Source organism: Felis catus, chromosome C2 (genome assembly GCF_018350175.1).
Source record: "Felis catus isolate Fca126 chromosome C2, F.catus_Fca126_mat1.0, whole genome shotgun sequence".
In the NCBI taxonomy this organism is placed as follows: Eukaryota; Metazoa; Chordata; class Mammalia; order Carnivora; family Felidae; genus Felis; species Felis catus.
The window spans coordinates 45,897,678-45,915,412 of record NC_058376.1 but is presented as its reverse complement, the minus strand read 5'-3'; the positions used below and the strand labels follow the sequence as shown (position 1 = coordinate 45,915,412).

Here is a 17,735-nt window from a genome sequence, read left to right as displayed (position 1 = left end):
CCCCCAAAAGGCTTGTTGGAGGAAGTGATATGGAGAAGACCTTGAAAACACAGGATTTTAATAAGGGAAAAAATGTGGCAGGTTGGGGCCAGGGAGTTGAGAAAAGAATTCCACGGAGAACATACTTTCCAAGACAAGGTGGTAGGAAACACTGGGTGTATAACCAGAGCACGTGGAGACAAGGTTGGACAAACAGGACTTGGGTGTGCTGTAATATAGTGAAGATGTTTTACTTGACTTGGTAGGTGATGGGGAATCATTAAAGAAACATTTTTTCAAATCTTATCCTTTCTTTTAAAAAGACTTTGCCTTGCAAGCTACTGGTTGGTATTCTAGTATAACTATTTGCTACTGTGGCTATTCATGGTGAAGACATGGGTCTTGGGAATCGTAGAGAAAGTTCCATGATCTTGGGAATGCCAGAAAGGAAGTCCCATGTTAAGTGAATATTCTACATTAAATGTTTAAATATTTCTAAGGCAAAAAAACCCATAAAACTGAATTTCAAGACCACTGCCAGCTATAATGTTTTCAGCTTTTTTTCTTTCAATTAGGCTGTTTGTGGCCCTGCTTTGTATGAACAATATGAGCAACTACTGACAGGATACTGCCAAGTGATTACTTACAATATTTTAGAATATTATGAAATATTTTACGGAGACACATAAGCTCAATGGAATGTAACAAGTTCCCCATATATAGTACCTTGAGAAATTCAGAATGCTGTCACTTAATTTCACTTGAAAACTAAATATTAGCAAAGAAGGGGAAATAACTTGCTTCTCTTATGCCTTTTAAATTCTGCCTAAGCAATTTTGTTTTCTCAATTTAACAGTCTGGCTAAAATACAGAGATTATGATACACTTCAAATAAAGAATAAAGTAACTTCTGATATATTTTTAAAACCATCTTTACACAACCTCAAATCACTGATTTTCTTCATAAGTTTTTAGGTCATTTCATGACCCAAAGCACTACTTCATTTGTTAATAATCAAAATAACTTACCTCTGTGAATGGGCTTAATCTGCCTGAGATGTCCTGAGCACGGAAATATTTTGACACTGGTTCCTGAAAAAGTCCACCAAATCTGGCTCCTTTGTCTGAGGAGTGGGTTTTGGAAGTATGCAAATACTGATGATAAGCACTCTTTAAAGAAGAATGTAGTTTAGAAGTAAGGTCAGATTTTTGTAGAAATGAAGCCTTTTCTGGCCACAGACCAACTTGAGGATTAGAGGTAGTAGGTTCATTTGACATTACGTATGAATTCTTAGAGATTCCAGTCCTTTCCTGGTCATCATCAGGATAAAACGTGATGGAAGGGTCTGGCAGCTTCAAAGTAATGGTTTCCTTCCTCCTAGGTCTCAGGCTTCCTTTATGTAATGGTTCCTCCCTCTCCTCCTCCTCCTCCTCCTCCTCTGCCTCTATCCCCTGTCTGTCTTCATCAAAATTCATCTTTAAACGCTCTGATACTGACTGGAGAAGGGATAAAACAGAAGAGGGCTGGTTTGCATTCTCTCTTGATTTTGTGGAGCCATGGTGACCAGGTGAGACCTCGCTGGACAGAATGTCCTCCTGAGAGCTGTCATCCTCATAAATGGGAGACAAAGCTAAGGGATAAATTTTGTACCTTTTGGCCTCCACTGATAAGAATGATTCTGAACTATCACTATCAAATGTCTCACCTAATTTAGTGTCCTTTTCAAAATGATGGACGAGGTCAGTTCTGCTCTCAGACCTCTCGCATGTGACTACAGGCATGCTGTCAGTAGATGTATCAGGAAACAGCAGAGTGTGTGTTCTTACTTCTGGGGTAGCACACCTGTCCTCATCTTGAAGGGGTTCGTCATATAATATAGTAAAGGAAGAATTTTCTTGTTCATCCTGAGAAATGAAGGCTAAATTAGATTCTTCTTTTTCATCACTATAATTATCATCTCTTATTTGGTTATCTACTGCAGTAACAGATGTTCTTTTGTCTAGCTTTCCCATGGTATCCTTGGGTCGAAAATCCGGCACTGCTAAAGCTGGGTAGCCTTCATAATCCTTGCTTAATGTAGGTGATTCATATCCCCTGAAATATGAGGCTAGTCTGTTGTCACACGCTATCAAGCCTTCCTTTCTCTCAGGGGGTCCTTTCTCTATTTCTCCAACACTCTCTCCACCAGGCTCTTGGGATGTTTTTTCGGCTTCAAATATGGGAGGCACAGCCTCTGCTTGTGTAATAGGCAATTCCAGACCTGTTCCATAGGTTTTCTTAACATTTACCACTGTAGATACTACTTTGTGTTTCCTGATAGCCTCATCAGAATCTTCTGGAGACAGTCTTTCCATTTCTCTTGGAGAGGGCATAGACACACTCATTCCAACTGCCTCTTTATCCTCTGTCTTACATGCCCTTTCCACTTCTAAGGCGGCAGGGACTGCCTTCTTGTGTGCTTCCTTCACTTCTAACACTAAAGGTACCATTTCAGTTTTCCTAATACCCTCTCCAGCATCCTTCTGGTAAGATATTTCCAACAAAGGTCTTCCAGTCTTTTCAGTGATGCCCTCAGCATCTTTTTCGTAGACATTTACCACTTCTAACGTAATGGGCATAACCTCAGTTTTGTCCAGATCAGCATCACTTAGGTAAATATTTTCCATTTCTAATGTAACAGGTATCACCTCAGTCTCTGTGATATCCTCTTCACCATCCTCTGGGTAAATATCTTCCATTTCTAACGTGGCAGGGATCACTTCAGCCTTTTCGGTAACCCCCTCAAAGTCTTTTTGGTAGACATTTTCCATTTCTGACATAACTGAGGTCATCCCGGTCTTGCCAACATCACCTTCAGCATGCTTTTGGTAAATATTTTGTAATTCTAATGCAACAGGTATCACCTCAGTCTTTGCAATATCCCCTTCAGCATCCTTTTGGTAAATATTTTCCATTTCTAATGTGGCAGGCATCACTTCAGTCTTTCCAGTAATTACCTCAGCATCTTTTTGGTAGGTATTTTTCACTTCTGAAATAATAGGCATCATGTCAGTTTTGCCAAGATTTCCTTCGATATCCCTCATTTTATAAGCTTTTTTCATTCCTAAAATGGCAGGTAATCCCTCAGTTTTTTCAATATACCTCTCAGCATCCACTTGGTGTATTTCTCCCACTTTAAAAATGTCAGCTGTTGGCTCAGTTTTTATCACATTTAATTTGGCATCCTTTTTATGTGCTCTTCCCATTTCTAACATAGGAGGGGCTGCCTCATATTTCATAATATTCAATTCAGCATCCTTTTTGTTTTTTTCCAATTCTAACATGGGAGATCTAAGCTCCATTTTTCTTATATTTACTTCCATATCTTTCTTGTGTACTTTCCCTACTTCTGACATTGTAAAGAGTGTGTTTTTATTACTCTGTCCTGGCAAGCCTTTTTCAGATATACACACAAGACTATCAGAAAAACTGTTCTTGGATGTCCCGGGTACATGGATGTCATCATTTGCAAATGGAGGCCATTTGAAATTTAATACAAGAGTTCTTGTATCCTCTGTCCCTGTTTTGTGATTATCCATACACGCTATTTCCACTTTATCTTTAGAGTCCTCTTTGAAAAATAAATGTGTTTTTACCTTATCATCTAACCCTTTATGGGGTGTATCTTCAGCTAGTAAAACAGCATCTGATTCCCACAAATTTATCCTATCAGCCTGTCCAGCTCTATTTCCAGAAAGTGGGGATTCTTGGTAGAGAACAATTTCTCTTCCTTTAATTGACTCTGCGTCCTTAACTAAGTTACTTACAGAGAAGAACCTACCTAATATTTTATTTTCATTAATTTCACATGTGCTTTGATTTACTGCCTGTTCAGACACCAAGAAATCCCTTAATGTATCATGCGGCTTAACACTATCACTGTTCAGAATTTGTGAAGTATTAGCCTGAAGTTCAGAATCCCAGGTATCCTCAGTATCTTCAAAAGCATCATTTGCCAAATTTTCTTGGGCTGAAAAAATAATCTCATTGACTAATTCCCTAGCTTGATCTTCTAACAAACAAGATAAATTCATTCTATCAGAATCAAAAAGGAGACTCTTCTCACCAGCTGTAAGCGAAACACAGACCTTTTCTTCCCCTGGGACATCTGACCTGTTTTCCATGCCCTGCTCTTCCAAATGCTCTGTTAGCTGGATCCCTGCCAGTGTCACTTCTGAGGAGTTTTTCTCAGGAACATCTTCTTTCAGAGTACCTGAATTCATTATGCCATCTATGGCTATATGCTCTTGGCAGGTATCAACTATGTGTGTGGATTTTAATTCTTCCCTGACAGAAACAAAAATTTCACCAATCAATGTATCAGCCTTTTTAACTAAACCACTTTTGAGGTCCAAAAGTTGGTCATGGACTCTTCTCCTTGCTTCTGTGTGCTCAGCAGAGGCTTCAGAACACTGCTGGCTTGAGCTGTTAACTGACGTCGGAGCCCCAGCAACTGCTCCAGTCTCTGCTTCCATGGGATTATCAAATTGGGCAGCAGTTGGGAAATCGAGAGACACCTTCCCAGTAGGAGTCCCAAAATGTTCTTGAAAAGGGGTCACTTCCGCCCCTGTTGGGACAGATGTTTCAAATTCCAAATAAGGGCTATTAGGGCGCAGCAGGTTAGTTAAAGAGGCACCTTCATGTGTGGCATCTATGGTAACTTTTACAGAACTGGAATTATTTTGGTGACTATGTGAACTTAAAACCATGCTAACTTCTTCAGAGCTACCAGAGGAAGACACACTATCAATACTACCACTTAGGGAATGAGTATTCTCTTTTTTTCTGTGAGATAAGGCTTTCTTTTCTGATTTCAGCACAGGAACATTGTGAAAGTGTGAATTCTCAGATACAAAAGCATTTTTCCCCAAACTTTTATCAGATTCCAGAAAAGGTGAATTTACTTGTGTGCTGTCAGCTTCTTGGAATTGTGGGGAAGCACTAGTTGAGTTGAATTTTGCCATTTCTGAGAAACCAGAAATCTTTCTAGTCTCAAAAATATGTGAAGGTTGATGAATCACATAGGTATTGGCCTCATAATTCTGTGTCATTTGCCTAGTAGCTTTTTTGTCATGAACAGGAGGTAAAATCTCAGATATATTACCTTTGGAAAAAGCAGGAGGATAAACTAAGGCTTTTGCCTCTGTTTCCGGAAAACCTTGATATTTGGAGGCAGGAAGAGATACCTCAGTCTGACAATTCTCTTTAATCTCCTCATGATCCACTGATTGAAAACTTTTGTCCTGTTCAGACTCTAGGGAAGTTAATTCTGATAAAATAAGCTTTCCTGACACATCTGTAACTTCAAATGGAGAAGAAATCTTATCCTGAGAAATATCTCTAGGCTCTGTTTGGGAAACAGTGATCTTGGAGATGGCTACAGTTTCTTCTCTTACAGAATGCAACTCAACAGGAACACCGTTCTGACCATCAGCTTCCACCTTTGATAAAATTTTCGCAATGTCAGGTTTGGTTTCCAAGGAAAGAGAACCAGACTTCTCTGTAGTGCTCTTACTTGCTCTAGCGTTTGAACACATCAATTCTGCTTTAGCAGGGCCTTGAGGTGAAATGGAACTGTTGTCCTCAGAGAGGCTTTCACACTCCAATCTCGAGTCAACTCCAACCTGGCATTTTTCACCTTTCGGAAGAACTTCCTTGGATTCAAGAGTTGCAGATCCATGCTCCAGATGAAGACAAGCAGGAGTACCGTTCCCGTTTATTGCCTCAACACGATTTGCCACATTTTCTTCTTGACATTTACCAGGCGGACTGGAAATACCAACAATGCTGACATCCCCAGTTTCAGTGAGCACAGAACACTCATCCTTTGTAACAGGAGTATCTAACTTGCTCAGCATACCAACCCTGGAAACAAATGTAGGAGATGAAATACTGAAATCTGACTTTGTACTGTCAAGGATAAGAGATGTTCTGACATCAGGTGATACTTTGGTTTGTTGAAGACTCTCAGAGTCCAGATGAGATTCTGAAATGTGATTTCTGTTAGGTTCAAAATTCAGCTTAGGGGATATTCTGTTTTCTAAGCACGCTACAACTGCTGATTGGCTGATGTGTTCCCCGGAGGCAGGGTTGTTTTGATTTATTCTAACCACATGAGGCATTTTGCCTTGTGGCCTAAAACTGGACCTTTTGGGTTCCGTTACAAACAACTGGTCAATATCTTTGGGTAGTGGCTCAATTGTACCTTCTGGAGCTTTTACGTGACTTGAAGTTGTGGGTTCACTAACCAAGGTGCTTTCTGTTTCTTGTCTGATTTTTGTAGCAGCCAAATTTTTTTGTGAGTCTTGGGAAGACAGTCTATTTCCTTCATTTACAGGTTCTGTGTCTGTCACAGCATGTCTCTGAAGAGCCGTGGTGCTGATATGACTGGCAGCCTGCTTGGCTGAGTTATCAACAGCTTGCTTGTCAGAACACTTACTCTCTGGCAACTGCAGATCTTCATGCATAATTGACTTATTTGGACTCAGCAAATCTGCACTGCCCTGTTTGGTAGTGTCACTCCCATCAGGTTTACTAGAAGAGCAGTCAGAAACAGCAGGGCTCTCATGCTCAACACGTGCTTCTCTTTGCACCCATGTCCCATCACTCATCACTGAGCTGTCTTCCTTTATTGTAGTTTCCGCTGTAGTTATCCCCTGAAAATCTGCACTGCAAGGAACTCTGCTACTGTTACTTCCTGTAAACAATGCTGAGCATACCAAATTTCTGTCAGTCTGAGAAACTGGTGCACAACTTAAATGGTGTCGTGAGTCAGATTCACTGGCAGTGGAGCTGAAGTTAGTCACAGAAGAAGGGGATGACCTACTTCTCACAGGTCCCCCAGGATCATTTTTATTTAACACATTCGTCGAAGCAGCAGTATTGGGCAATTCTAAATGGTTTGTCAGATGGTTTTCTGTGTTAACATTTATTTTGCTACAATCAGAGTCTTCTAACAGGCCTTCAAGCAAATGTCCTTTCACAGATATGTCTGTACTAGCTGATGACAACAACGACACCATCCTAGCCTCAATGTCACTTCCAGGGCCAATATGGATGCTTGTACTAGAGTCAGAACTTTCATTTTCTCTGTCCAAGGGATTCACAGTTTCCAATGCATTCTGGTGCTTCAAATATTTCCTAATTTGTCTGGGGCCTCGATATGTTGCATATGTTACGGAAGGCCTCTCTGGATTATTATCCAGTTGTCTGTAAAAAGAAAGAGCCCAATAGTATCATGAAATATAGTTAGTAACACTTAACAGTAATCCTAGAAGTTATGATAAAGTATATCTTTCAAATACTCCTACTCCTAATAAGTATTCAACTGGAGAAGGAAATCCTAAAATGTTTTAGGTAAACCTGTCTTTACTAAAAATAATGAAGATTTGACAAGGAACACATGAACATCAAGGCACATGAATGTTTGAGCTCCTTACAACCATTCCTTTTTAAAGATTTTTTTTTTCAACATTTCTATTCATTTTTGGAAGACAGAGACAGAGTGTGAGCCGGGGAAAAGCACAGAGAGAAGGAGACACAGAATTGGAAGCAGGCTCCAGGCTCTGAGCTGTCAGCACAGAGCTCAAACTCACGAACCGTGAGATCATGACCTGAGCTGAAGTCAGACACTTAACGGACTGAGAAAGCCAGGTGCTCCAAAACCATTCCCTCTTACCTGATTACCTACATCTCTCTCACAGTAGTTACCAGACAGAATGTGGGCTGACAAGTCCAAGGCTTGGGTTTTAGTTACAATCTCAAAGAGTGTTTGACTGGAAGGAACCACACTGCCTTATGTGCCTCATGCTGGCACAAGTTCATGGATATGTCACTGATTTGTCCACCATATTAGAGCACCACAGTAAGCTTCTCTTCCTTTACTCTTGGATGTAAATTTGAACGGCAACTTCAAGCACATAGGGGGAGAACTTTTAAAGGAAAACAACTGGTAAGATGTCTAACTCACATCAAGCACTCAGCATGTATTTGTTAACTCAATGACAGAATTGCCTTAAAAATGCTCTTGTGTTAAGTTCTTCAAATATTCAATTTCTGTAGCATAAAACTGCTTGGGTAAGTGTAGGAATCAAAAGAGACTTCTAGTAAAAGTTCTCTACTTCTTCTCAGCCCCAGCATAAAATTCCAGAAACTCTCAGCATCCAACTTCCTTTGAAGAATCTTTCGCTGGGAGTTCTCATGCTATCTGATACTGCTTAATAGCCCTGGACACACACCATTCTCTTCCCTTAAATCCCAGCCCCAGAGAGAAACTCCAATGTCTTCTGAGACTAAGTTCACAAGTCATCTCCAGAACAAACAGATCCCAGCGCCCCTTTCCTGCTAACACGGGCAGTTAGCCTCTGATCTGTGGGTGCAAAGAACCTTGAGCGCAGAATTTGCCATATCAGATTATAAAGATCTAGGCACTTAATGCATTTTCCCCACTTGCCTTGTGGCTATTTGAAGGAAGGCACTGTGTCTTAACCATTTTTACATTTTTAAATGCCCCCCACAAAATTTGGCAAATGGTACATATTTACAACTTTTGGGGGGAATGACTAAAATAAAGCAATGATAGTAAGTGCTTAGTGTGTGATTTATTCCAGACTGCCTTCACTATTATCGATTATATAAAAGTGTTTTAAATTCTGAACTCTAGGCTCATTTTAGTATCCTAACACTAAAAATGTATGGCAGAAATATTTGATGTTCAATTTTTTTCAGATTAAACATATAATTAACAAAACATTGTAGAACCCACATGAATAAGAAATCCAGCCACCAGTATTCCAATATCTAAATAATGCTTTTACTCCTCTGCTTTAAAGCAGTAACATTAAGAACACTAGACTCATTTACGCGATAAAACAGATGGTAAACCTCTTCGGACAGGTCAAATTTTTATGAACTGTGCCCCTCACATATTTCTTGAATTTTAGCTGAAATAATGTATTTCAATCTATATAATTGCTGGTCCCTGAAATCCAATCCACCACTATTGTGAAAACTTGTATTGGTTACATGCATGTTTTTACTGTCCATTACAAAGCAGCTAAGCAAGATGACTAGGGAAAAAGCTTTGCCTTATGAAAGTAGTTTTAGCTCCAGAATGAGTGTCAGGCTAGATCAAAGACTTATTACGAAACAAACTCAAAAACGAATAAGGTAATTGCCTGTGAAAACATACAAGAAGAGAAAAATACATCGTACTTTACAGTACAGGTAAAGTAACGTTATTGGTGAAGTCTGATATCAAAATACATTAATTAATCAGAAAACACAAGAGCCTTCAGAGCAACATGTGAAGATCGAGAAGCCCGAATAAATGACAAGAAATTTTTGGTCAGTTTTTCTTTCAAAGCTTTAATGTTTAATATTTAAAATCTACTCTCAACAGGCTGCAATATTTTTTCCTTCAAAAGATCAATAAAATAATTCTGAAGATATGGATACACAAATGTACATGATTCCAAAGAAATATGAAATGATATAGGAATCAGAATTCAATTTAAGTAAACTGACATTCTCTTCCTACCAACTCCCTCCTAAAAAGACCTCAAGACATTTTATCCTGCATCAATCCTAATGCACCTTTTGATCTAAAAGGTCTTCTATAAACCATATACAAAAAATCCATTAAATGTCAACTCACTGTAATAATGCCTTTTGGTAGTTTTGGAGTCCTTTCAGGGGTGAGGAGAATCATTTTCTCCATTTTTTAGGATTTTCTGGGTACTTTCAACTAAAATGATTACATTGATTTATATGAACTAGTTTAAATTTGTAACCAGATAATCTCCTGTAGCACCTGGTGGAAATGTTACATGCTTGAAACTAAAACATACATTGCTTATACTAAACAACTATATAATCATGTTTAAAGCACTGAACATCAAAGTTTCAAGCCTAGCTTCGTGTACTGTAATTAGTTGTGTCGGGTACTGATGAGCTACACTCCCTCTTTTTAAAAGATTAGTCATGTCACCAATGTAGTCTATTTTCTACAGCATTCTTTCTCAGGTTGCAGTTGAGTCTCCATAATTGGATAGTATAAGAATATAAAACTGTCCTTTAATTGTTAAGTTTTTGCCTGGTAAATAAAATAGAAAATGGAAATATCAAAAACATGTAACTTTAAAAATAAAATCTGAAGATGGAAAATTAAAATTTTATAAGCTGCACAGAGAAAATGGAGTATTAATTACACATATTATATAAATTGTCCATGGGATCTACAGCTTATCCTACACAACCAAAGTTAATATGATCCTAACAATAGTAAGAACCAAGTAAGACAGGCTCTCTGCTCCTCTCCATTTGACAGACAGCCACATTTTCTTGAACAGTGCCAGCTGCATCCCTGAGACTTGATGGTGAAGGTTGGAGTAAATGGATTTGGCTGTACTGGTGTCTGATCACAAGGGCTACTTTTTAAGTCTGGCAAAGTTGATACTGTTGCCACCAATTTGTTGACCTCAATTACATGGTCTACATATTCTGGTATGACTTCACCCATGTCAAACTCAATGGTACAGTCAAGGCTGAGAATGGGAAATTTGTCAGCAAAGTCCATCTCCACCTTCCAGGAGTGAGATCCTGGCAACAGCAAACTGAGTGATGCTAGTGCTGAACATGTTGTGGAGTCTACTAGTGTCTTTACCACCAAGGAGAAGGCTGGGGTTCACTCAAAGGATGAAGCCAAGAGGGTCATTGTCTCTGCCCCTTCTGTTGATGCCCTCATGTTTGTGAGGAGGGTGAACCATCAGAAGCAGGACAAATCCCTCAAGATGGTCAGCAATGCCTTCTACCCCACCAGCTGCTTGGCCCCTCTGGCCCAGGTCATCCATAGCAACTTTGGCATAGTGGAGGGACTCGTGACCACAGCTGATGCCATCAGTGCCAGCTGGCAGACTGACAGCCCCTTTGTGAAGCTGTGGTGTGATGGCCAAGGGGCTGCCCAGAACGTCATCCCTGCTTCTATTGGCACTGTCAAGGTGGTGGGCAAGGCCATACCTGAGGCCAAGTGGAAAGCTCACTGGAATGCCGTTATGTGTCCTTATCCCTAATAGGTCAGTTACGGATATGACTTGACACCTGGAAAAAGCTGCCAAATACAAGGATATCAAGAAGACAGTGAAGCAGATACTGCAAGATTATCTCCTGCAAATTTAACAGTAATCCCCACCCTTCCATCTTTGATGCTGGGATTGGCATTGACCTCAATGACTACTTTATCAAGCTCATTTCCTGGTACAACAATGAATTTAGCTACAGAAACCAATGGTGGATCTTATGGTCCACATGGCCTCCAATTCAAGGAGTAAGAGCCCTCTGAACCACAAGCTCTATTAAGAGCACAAGAGGAAGAGAGAAGCCCTCAGCTGCTAGGGAGTCCTTGCCCCAGCCCAGCCCCAACTTACAGAGACTGTCATGACCTTGGCGTTGATGTTTCCATCCCAGGCCCCTGAACTTTGTCATATACCACCAATAAAATACACTGTGCCCAAACCAAAAAAAAAAAAAAAAAAAAAGGAGAGCAAGAACAAAGTAACATACCTAGACATTTCAAATATTTAAAGAAGTAGACATATGTACATATTGGAAATGTGAAAAGGTTTTATGCATTTTAGCCCAAGATATACCTACCTATCATGTAAAGATTTATTAAGCCTCCAGGTACCAAACACAGCTATACTCTTTTCTGTATATATTTGATATTCCTGATATTTCAAAGGTCAACCAGACATTTGTCATTCTTCAAAGGAAATCCTAAATAATAGCCTAAAAATAACAGCCTTAGAGCAAAGTATCTAACTCACTTTAAGACAGTATGATTAAGCTACCTTCTCAGCATTAAGATAGATTTCCTTTCAAATTACAGTTAAGAATATCTTCTCTCATAATAGGAAAGGCTTTTAACTTTTCCGTATAAAGAAAAGCTGTGAATCCAGCAATTTTTTTTTAAATCACAATAAAGCTTTGACAGAAAATTTTTTCATGATGGGTATGAATCTGTTGAAAACATAAAAATCATAGAACTTAAACTTTTTAAAGATTTCAACCCAACAGTGAAGTAGTTTCCTAATAAACTGCAATGAAGGCGTAAGTTAATGTATGGAAAACAATCTAAAAGTTGTCACCAAACAGGTTTAATGAAAGGCTTTATGGATGTTAAAAATGAAATTGGCATAGTCAACATAAAAACAATTACAAAGCTGTTTATTATTTTTAATTAAGTGAAATGAAATAATTTATAACTTTTGAGCAGGATTTTTTTCTGAACACACTTCAAATTATAGTTAATAACTTACCTAAATTTTGAAAACTGTAATTAATAGCGACTTAAAAAGTATGCTTGATATTATAGTAATGGACAGCATTATACAGCACAGATTATTTTATAAACTTGTGTAAATTAAGCTACTAGCCCTTTTTAGTACACTCTGATTATAAAAGACCTACAGAGAAAAAAAAGTAGGGGCATTTTTACATGAGAAAGATGATGCAAAACCTTTAGTTAATTAAAAAATTGAAGTTATAAAAAAATTGAAATTTTGTGTGACACTGAAATCTCCTACCGATTTCAGAAGTGTAGACTCTAATGAGAGAAAACACTCTCCAAAGGCCTGAGCTAGAAGGAGAGCCATTCTAGATTTCTAAGTCAGCCTGACTGTACACTAACTTTGTTTAAACCAAAAGCCTGATTTATGGCTCACCAAGCATACACTGTATACTGATTTTATAAATGAGTTGCCTAACAGAAAACCAATGCTCCTATTCCCTGCATTCCTTGATCAATGCTCCTATTGATCAATGCTCCTATTCCCTGTATTCCTTGACCTTAAAACTTGTGATTCCTGCTTATACACTAGTCTATAATCTTTTGAGCTTTCATAAGATGTAAAAACATATATAACCCTGTAAAAACTGTTTATCACCCAGAGCACTTTCTTCCCTGTGAAGAGTGTGCTTCCCAGGCAGCTGTTCTAACTTGGGCTTCAATAACACTCTCTTTCTTACCTTCAGAGATTCTTATATACAAGGTTTATTAATTATGCATCAGCAACTCTTAATTTTAAATAACATTTTATATTTGGAATATTCTCATGATCGCAATAAAAAATTAAATATATCCTTGCTTTTAGTAAATTCATTTCACAAAACTAAAACAACTTTAATACTTATAATGCAGTCTCAAAATTATTAGTAAATATCTTTTCCATATATATTATTTAAATATCTAAAATTAGTTATAAGTAGTCCTTAATCATATTGTCAAAATAAACTATTAACAAAAATGGTATGTCAATTCTTAAATTGACATGTGACAGTAGGAAGTCACTAACCTGCAATTCTATACCTGATAATTTGTAAGACTTCTGGAGCTGGGCCAGAGGAGGCTTGTATCTCAGTCAAGAAAAAAGCTTTGCAGAGGTGGTTCTGGTATCTGCCTTAAGCAATTCTTTTTTTTTTTTTTTTTTTTTTTTTAAAGTTATTTTTGGGAGAGAGAGAATACACGTACATGTGAGCAGGGGAGGGGCAGAGAGAGAGAGAGAGAGAGACAGACAGACAGACAGATGGGGGGGGGGGGGAGAGAGAGACTCACCAGCAGGCTCTGCACTGTCAGCATGGAGCCTAGCCTGACATGGGGCTTGATCTCACTAACCATAACATCATGACCCGAACTAAAATCAAGAGTCGGATGCTTAACTGACTGAGCCACCCAGGTGCCCGGGCTATAAGCAATTATTCTATTAATAAGGAGGGTTTTACTAACAAGAAATAAGAGGCAAGGCAACCTCTTCCATTTTCTACTGTCCAGTACCAAAGAAATAAACTCGACTAATCAAAACCAAAGGGGGGGATTAACAAGAAAAAAAGAAAAAACACAAACTTTCCATTCCACATAATTTCCACATAATAGCCTCAAAATCCTTACCACTTTAAATTACTTTGGTACAAAAAGTCATCTGGAGAGGTTGTTAGAAGACTGCTGGGCACCACTCCCAGAAATTCTGATTTAGTGGGTCTGAATCAAAAAATTTGCATTTCTAATGATTCCCAGGTGATGTTGATGCTGCTAATCCAACCACCACATTTTAGAAATAACTCCTTTAGACAATCCTTTATTACCGAGGTACCCCAATTTAACCATTTTTCTGCTGTTGGACTTTTATTTCCAATGATATGTTCCTGTAAATAATATTTCAGTAAACACCTCCTTATATAATTAGAAATAACCTATAAGCTTTCTAAGCTTGATACATATTGCTCTAAAATATGGCCTCCACTCCTATCACTGTATATGGAGCATCAGCTCTATCAACTTTGAGTAATACAGAGTATATCATTTATTTTAGTAAAATTTTATAAAAGTTATTCCATTTTAGTTGGCATTTCCTTGATTGCTGGTGAGAATAAACCTTTTTCCACTTATGTATTAGCAGTTTGTATTTTTGTTTATATTGTTTCACTTTTTTTGTCCCTATTGAGTTAGTGTCTAAAATGCTGATCAGCTCTGGGGCGCCTGAGCAGCTCAGTTGGTTAAGCTTCCAACTCGGGCTCAGGTCATGATCTCAAGGTTCATGGGTTTGAGCCCCGCATCAGTGGGATCTGTGCTGATGGCTCAGAGTCTGGAGCCTTTGTAGATTCTCTCTCCCTCTCTCTCTGCCCCTGACCTGCTCACACTGTTTCTCTCTCAAAAATAAATATATACAAAAAATTTTTTTGAATAAAATGCTTATCAGTTAAAGCATTCTCTGACATCTTTTTGTATCGAATTTTCTCACTTGCCAATATAATGTATCACTGTTTATTTTGTTTGACATAGGGAGTTTGAAAATTAAAAGTAATCCAGGGGCACCTGGCTGGCTCAGTCAGTTAAGTGGCCTCTTGATTTTAGCTCAGGTCATGACCTCTCAGTTCATGAGTTTGATCTAGCCCAGAGCCTGCTTGGGACTTTTGCTTTTCTTCTCTCTCAGAGCCCCTCCTCCACTCGTGTGTTTGTGTGTGTAGAGGGGGGGCGGGGGGATGTGCACATGCTCTTCTTGCTCTCAAAATAAACGTTAAAAAAAAGTAATCTTGGGGTGCCTGGGTGGCTCAGTTGGTTGAACGTCCGACTTCAGCTCAGGTCATGATCTCATGTTTCATGGGTTCGAGCCCCACATCTGGCTCTGTGCTCACAGCTCGGAGCCTGAAGTCTGCTTTGGATTCTGTGTCTCCCTCTCTGCCCCTCCTCTGCTTGTGCTCTCTCTCTCTCAAAAATAAATAAACATTAAAAAAATTTTTTTAAAGTAATGCAGTTTACTGGTCTTTCCTGATACTTTCCATTGCTATCATGCTTAGAAAGTGGTTCCTCATCAAAACAGAATAAGTCATATTTAGCTAGTTTAGTTTTGTACTTTTTAAAATCATTTGTTACTGAATTTTAATTATTTTATTGTAACAATGAGATTAGTATCTAGCTTTTTGTTCCCTTCAAATTGTTAACCAATTTCCCCAAGTGTTCCTTTCTATAATATGGAAAACAATAAAAAAAAAAAAAAGAATATGTAAAAATGCCATCACATTCAAGGGTTAAAATCACATATATATAAGGGTATACTTCTGGATGATCTATTCTGTTTCACTTAAATGTTTAGTAAGTATTACATTAGTATGACACTGTTTCAAATTATGTGGCTTTATCAGTACACTGACATTTGGTAGGGCAAGCACTACCACATCAGTCTTGATGGGCAAACTCAAGTCTATCAGGGTCTCAGTTCTCACAACTGTAAGTTGGGTCTATGTCTACCTTTGAAGCTTGCCTATGAGGAATTAATTCAAAGTACATATATGAAGACACTCTGAAACTATAAAGAACTAAACAGCTCTAAGTTATCGTCTATTTCTGACTATATTATTATAGATGACCTCTTAAAATGATACAAATAATTCACAAGTAGAAGCTAAAATCAATACAACAGGGGCACCTGGGTTGGCTAAGCATCTGACTCTTGATTTTGGCTCAGGTCATGATCTCATGGTTCCTAGTTTGAGCCCTACATTGATCGGGCTCTCCACTGACAGTGTAAAGCCTGCCTGGGGTTCTCTCCCTCCCTCTCTCTCTGTCCTTCCCCAGTTCATGCTCTCTCTCACTCTCAAAATAAATAAAAACATCTTTAAATAAAAATCAATACAACAGATACTTACTGGTTATGAATGAATACTACTAAGTTACACAAAATGACTAATGGACCAAACATTGTTATATACATTTTCTAAGTAAAAAATATTCCTTCCAAGTTCATTTGAGCAAAAGAAAAACAAGTTGGCGCCTGTCTGTTAATCAAAGACAGAAAAAAAGGGATGATGAAATAATCCTTATATCTACACAAGATTTCAGTTTCTCAGAGCTGTGGAAAAGCATCACAAGGCTAGTTTTACAAGTAGAGTCCATTTAATTTCTTTTCTTAACCCCTTTATTGTCATTCCACAAAGGAAAGATATGAATAGAATGTGCATACAAACCTTAGCACCAAGCTAAGGGTATAAGCAAGGAATGGACAGAGACAGGGAGACACAGAATCTGATGCAGGCTCCAGGCTCTGAGCTGTCAGCACAGAGACTGATGCGGGCCTTGAACTCACGAACTGTGAGACATGACCTGACCAACTGGGCCACCCAAGCACCCCTCCTTAGCACCATTTCTGTTCCCAAAATGCAGACACTGGTCTTACTGCCTGTCCTAATACAGGAAGAATTCGGACAACAGAAAACACTCTCATTCAAGGAAGTCTTAAATTAGAAATAAATATCGTACTGACAAAGTTAGCACCTAAAAGGTATTGGTACTGCCCCCTAAAATAGCATGAAAGGTCCTAGATTATATGTATGGTACACAAAATCATACATTTTTTTTTTTTTTTTTTTTTTTTACCTAGTAGCAAAGACATTACACAATACTTTTTCCAATTCCCTTCATTAATCAGGGTTAGAAGGAAGGCTTAAGAGCTAGGTCCATAAGTTTAACTTTCTGGCTAAGTAAATTGTAAACTTACTTTAGTAAATCACTGGTTTCCTGTTCACTGTCTTGTGTTGTATCCAAAGAAAAGGAATCTGAGGGCTCTGCTGAGTTGGACTCCGGTTCTTCTGCTGGAAGTGCCTGGGTTCCCAGGGAGCCACCGAAAATCTCCCTTTCTCCTTTGACCCCTTCCTCAGGACGGTCACTGGGATTTTGTAAATCTTTCTCAGTTTTGTCATGGTCATCCTTGAAAGAAGACTGCTTGGCATCACCAAGAGATGATTTTCCTGAGATATTGAATAAGTTACCAAGAAACTGAAAAAAGCTTTCCTTCGGCTGCCTATCACTTTCTCCTATTTTGGTGTCTGAAGTGGAGCGGGAGAGGTCATTTGGCTTTTTGGGATCTTCCTGCATTGGAAGAGCGATTAGCTTCTCAGCATGGTTCCTTTTGTGCTCACTTTGGGGAATCTTTGAAAACAAGATAGAGAATTATAAACATCATCATTTAAAAAATAACACAGATTGACTAATAACCTATTATACGACACACTGTGTGCCAGAGGCCAGGGATACATTTGTAAGACTGATGGCTTCTGATTCCTCGGGCCCTTTACAGTCTAATGAAGGGCATGGTCAGCACACATTAAAGCTGTATAGTAAACGTCACACAGAGAGAGAAGTACAGCATGAGTGGGAAGCCAGAACAGG

At 38.7% G+C, this 17,735-nt stretch overlaps 1 protein-coding gene across 3 annotated transcripts in view; it reads right to left on the bottom strand.

The window, feature by feature from the left end:
* CRYBG3 (crystallin beta-gamma domain containing 3) overlaps positions 1–17,735 on the bottom strand; it is a 130,232-nt gene that overhangs the window by 77,003 nt on the left and 35,494 nt on the right. The window contains exons 3-5 of one of the 3 annotated variants that reach the window (XM_023238885.2): positions 17,065–17,495; positions 5,124–7,228; positions 1,009–3,008 (exon numbers count right to left, since the gene is read on the bottom strand). In XM_023238885.2, coding sequence (XP_023094653.2) covers positions 1,009–3,008; positions 5,124–7,228; positions 17,065–17,495 — 4,536 coding nt within the window. Of the gene's footprint in view, positions 1–1,008; positions 7,229–17,064; positions 17,496–17,735 lie in introns of all 3 variants that reach the window. The other 2 variants (XM_023238882.2, XM_023238883.2) reach the window with 2 other exon arrangements.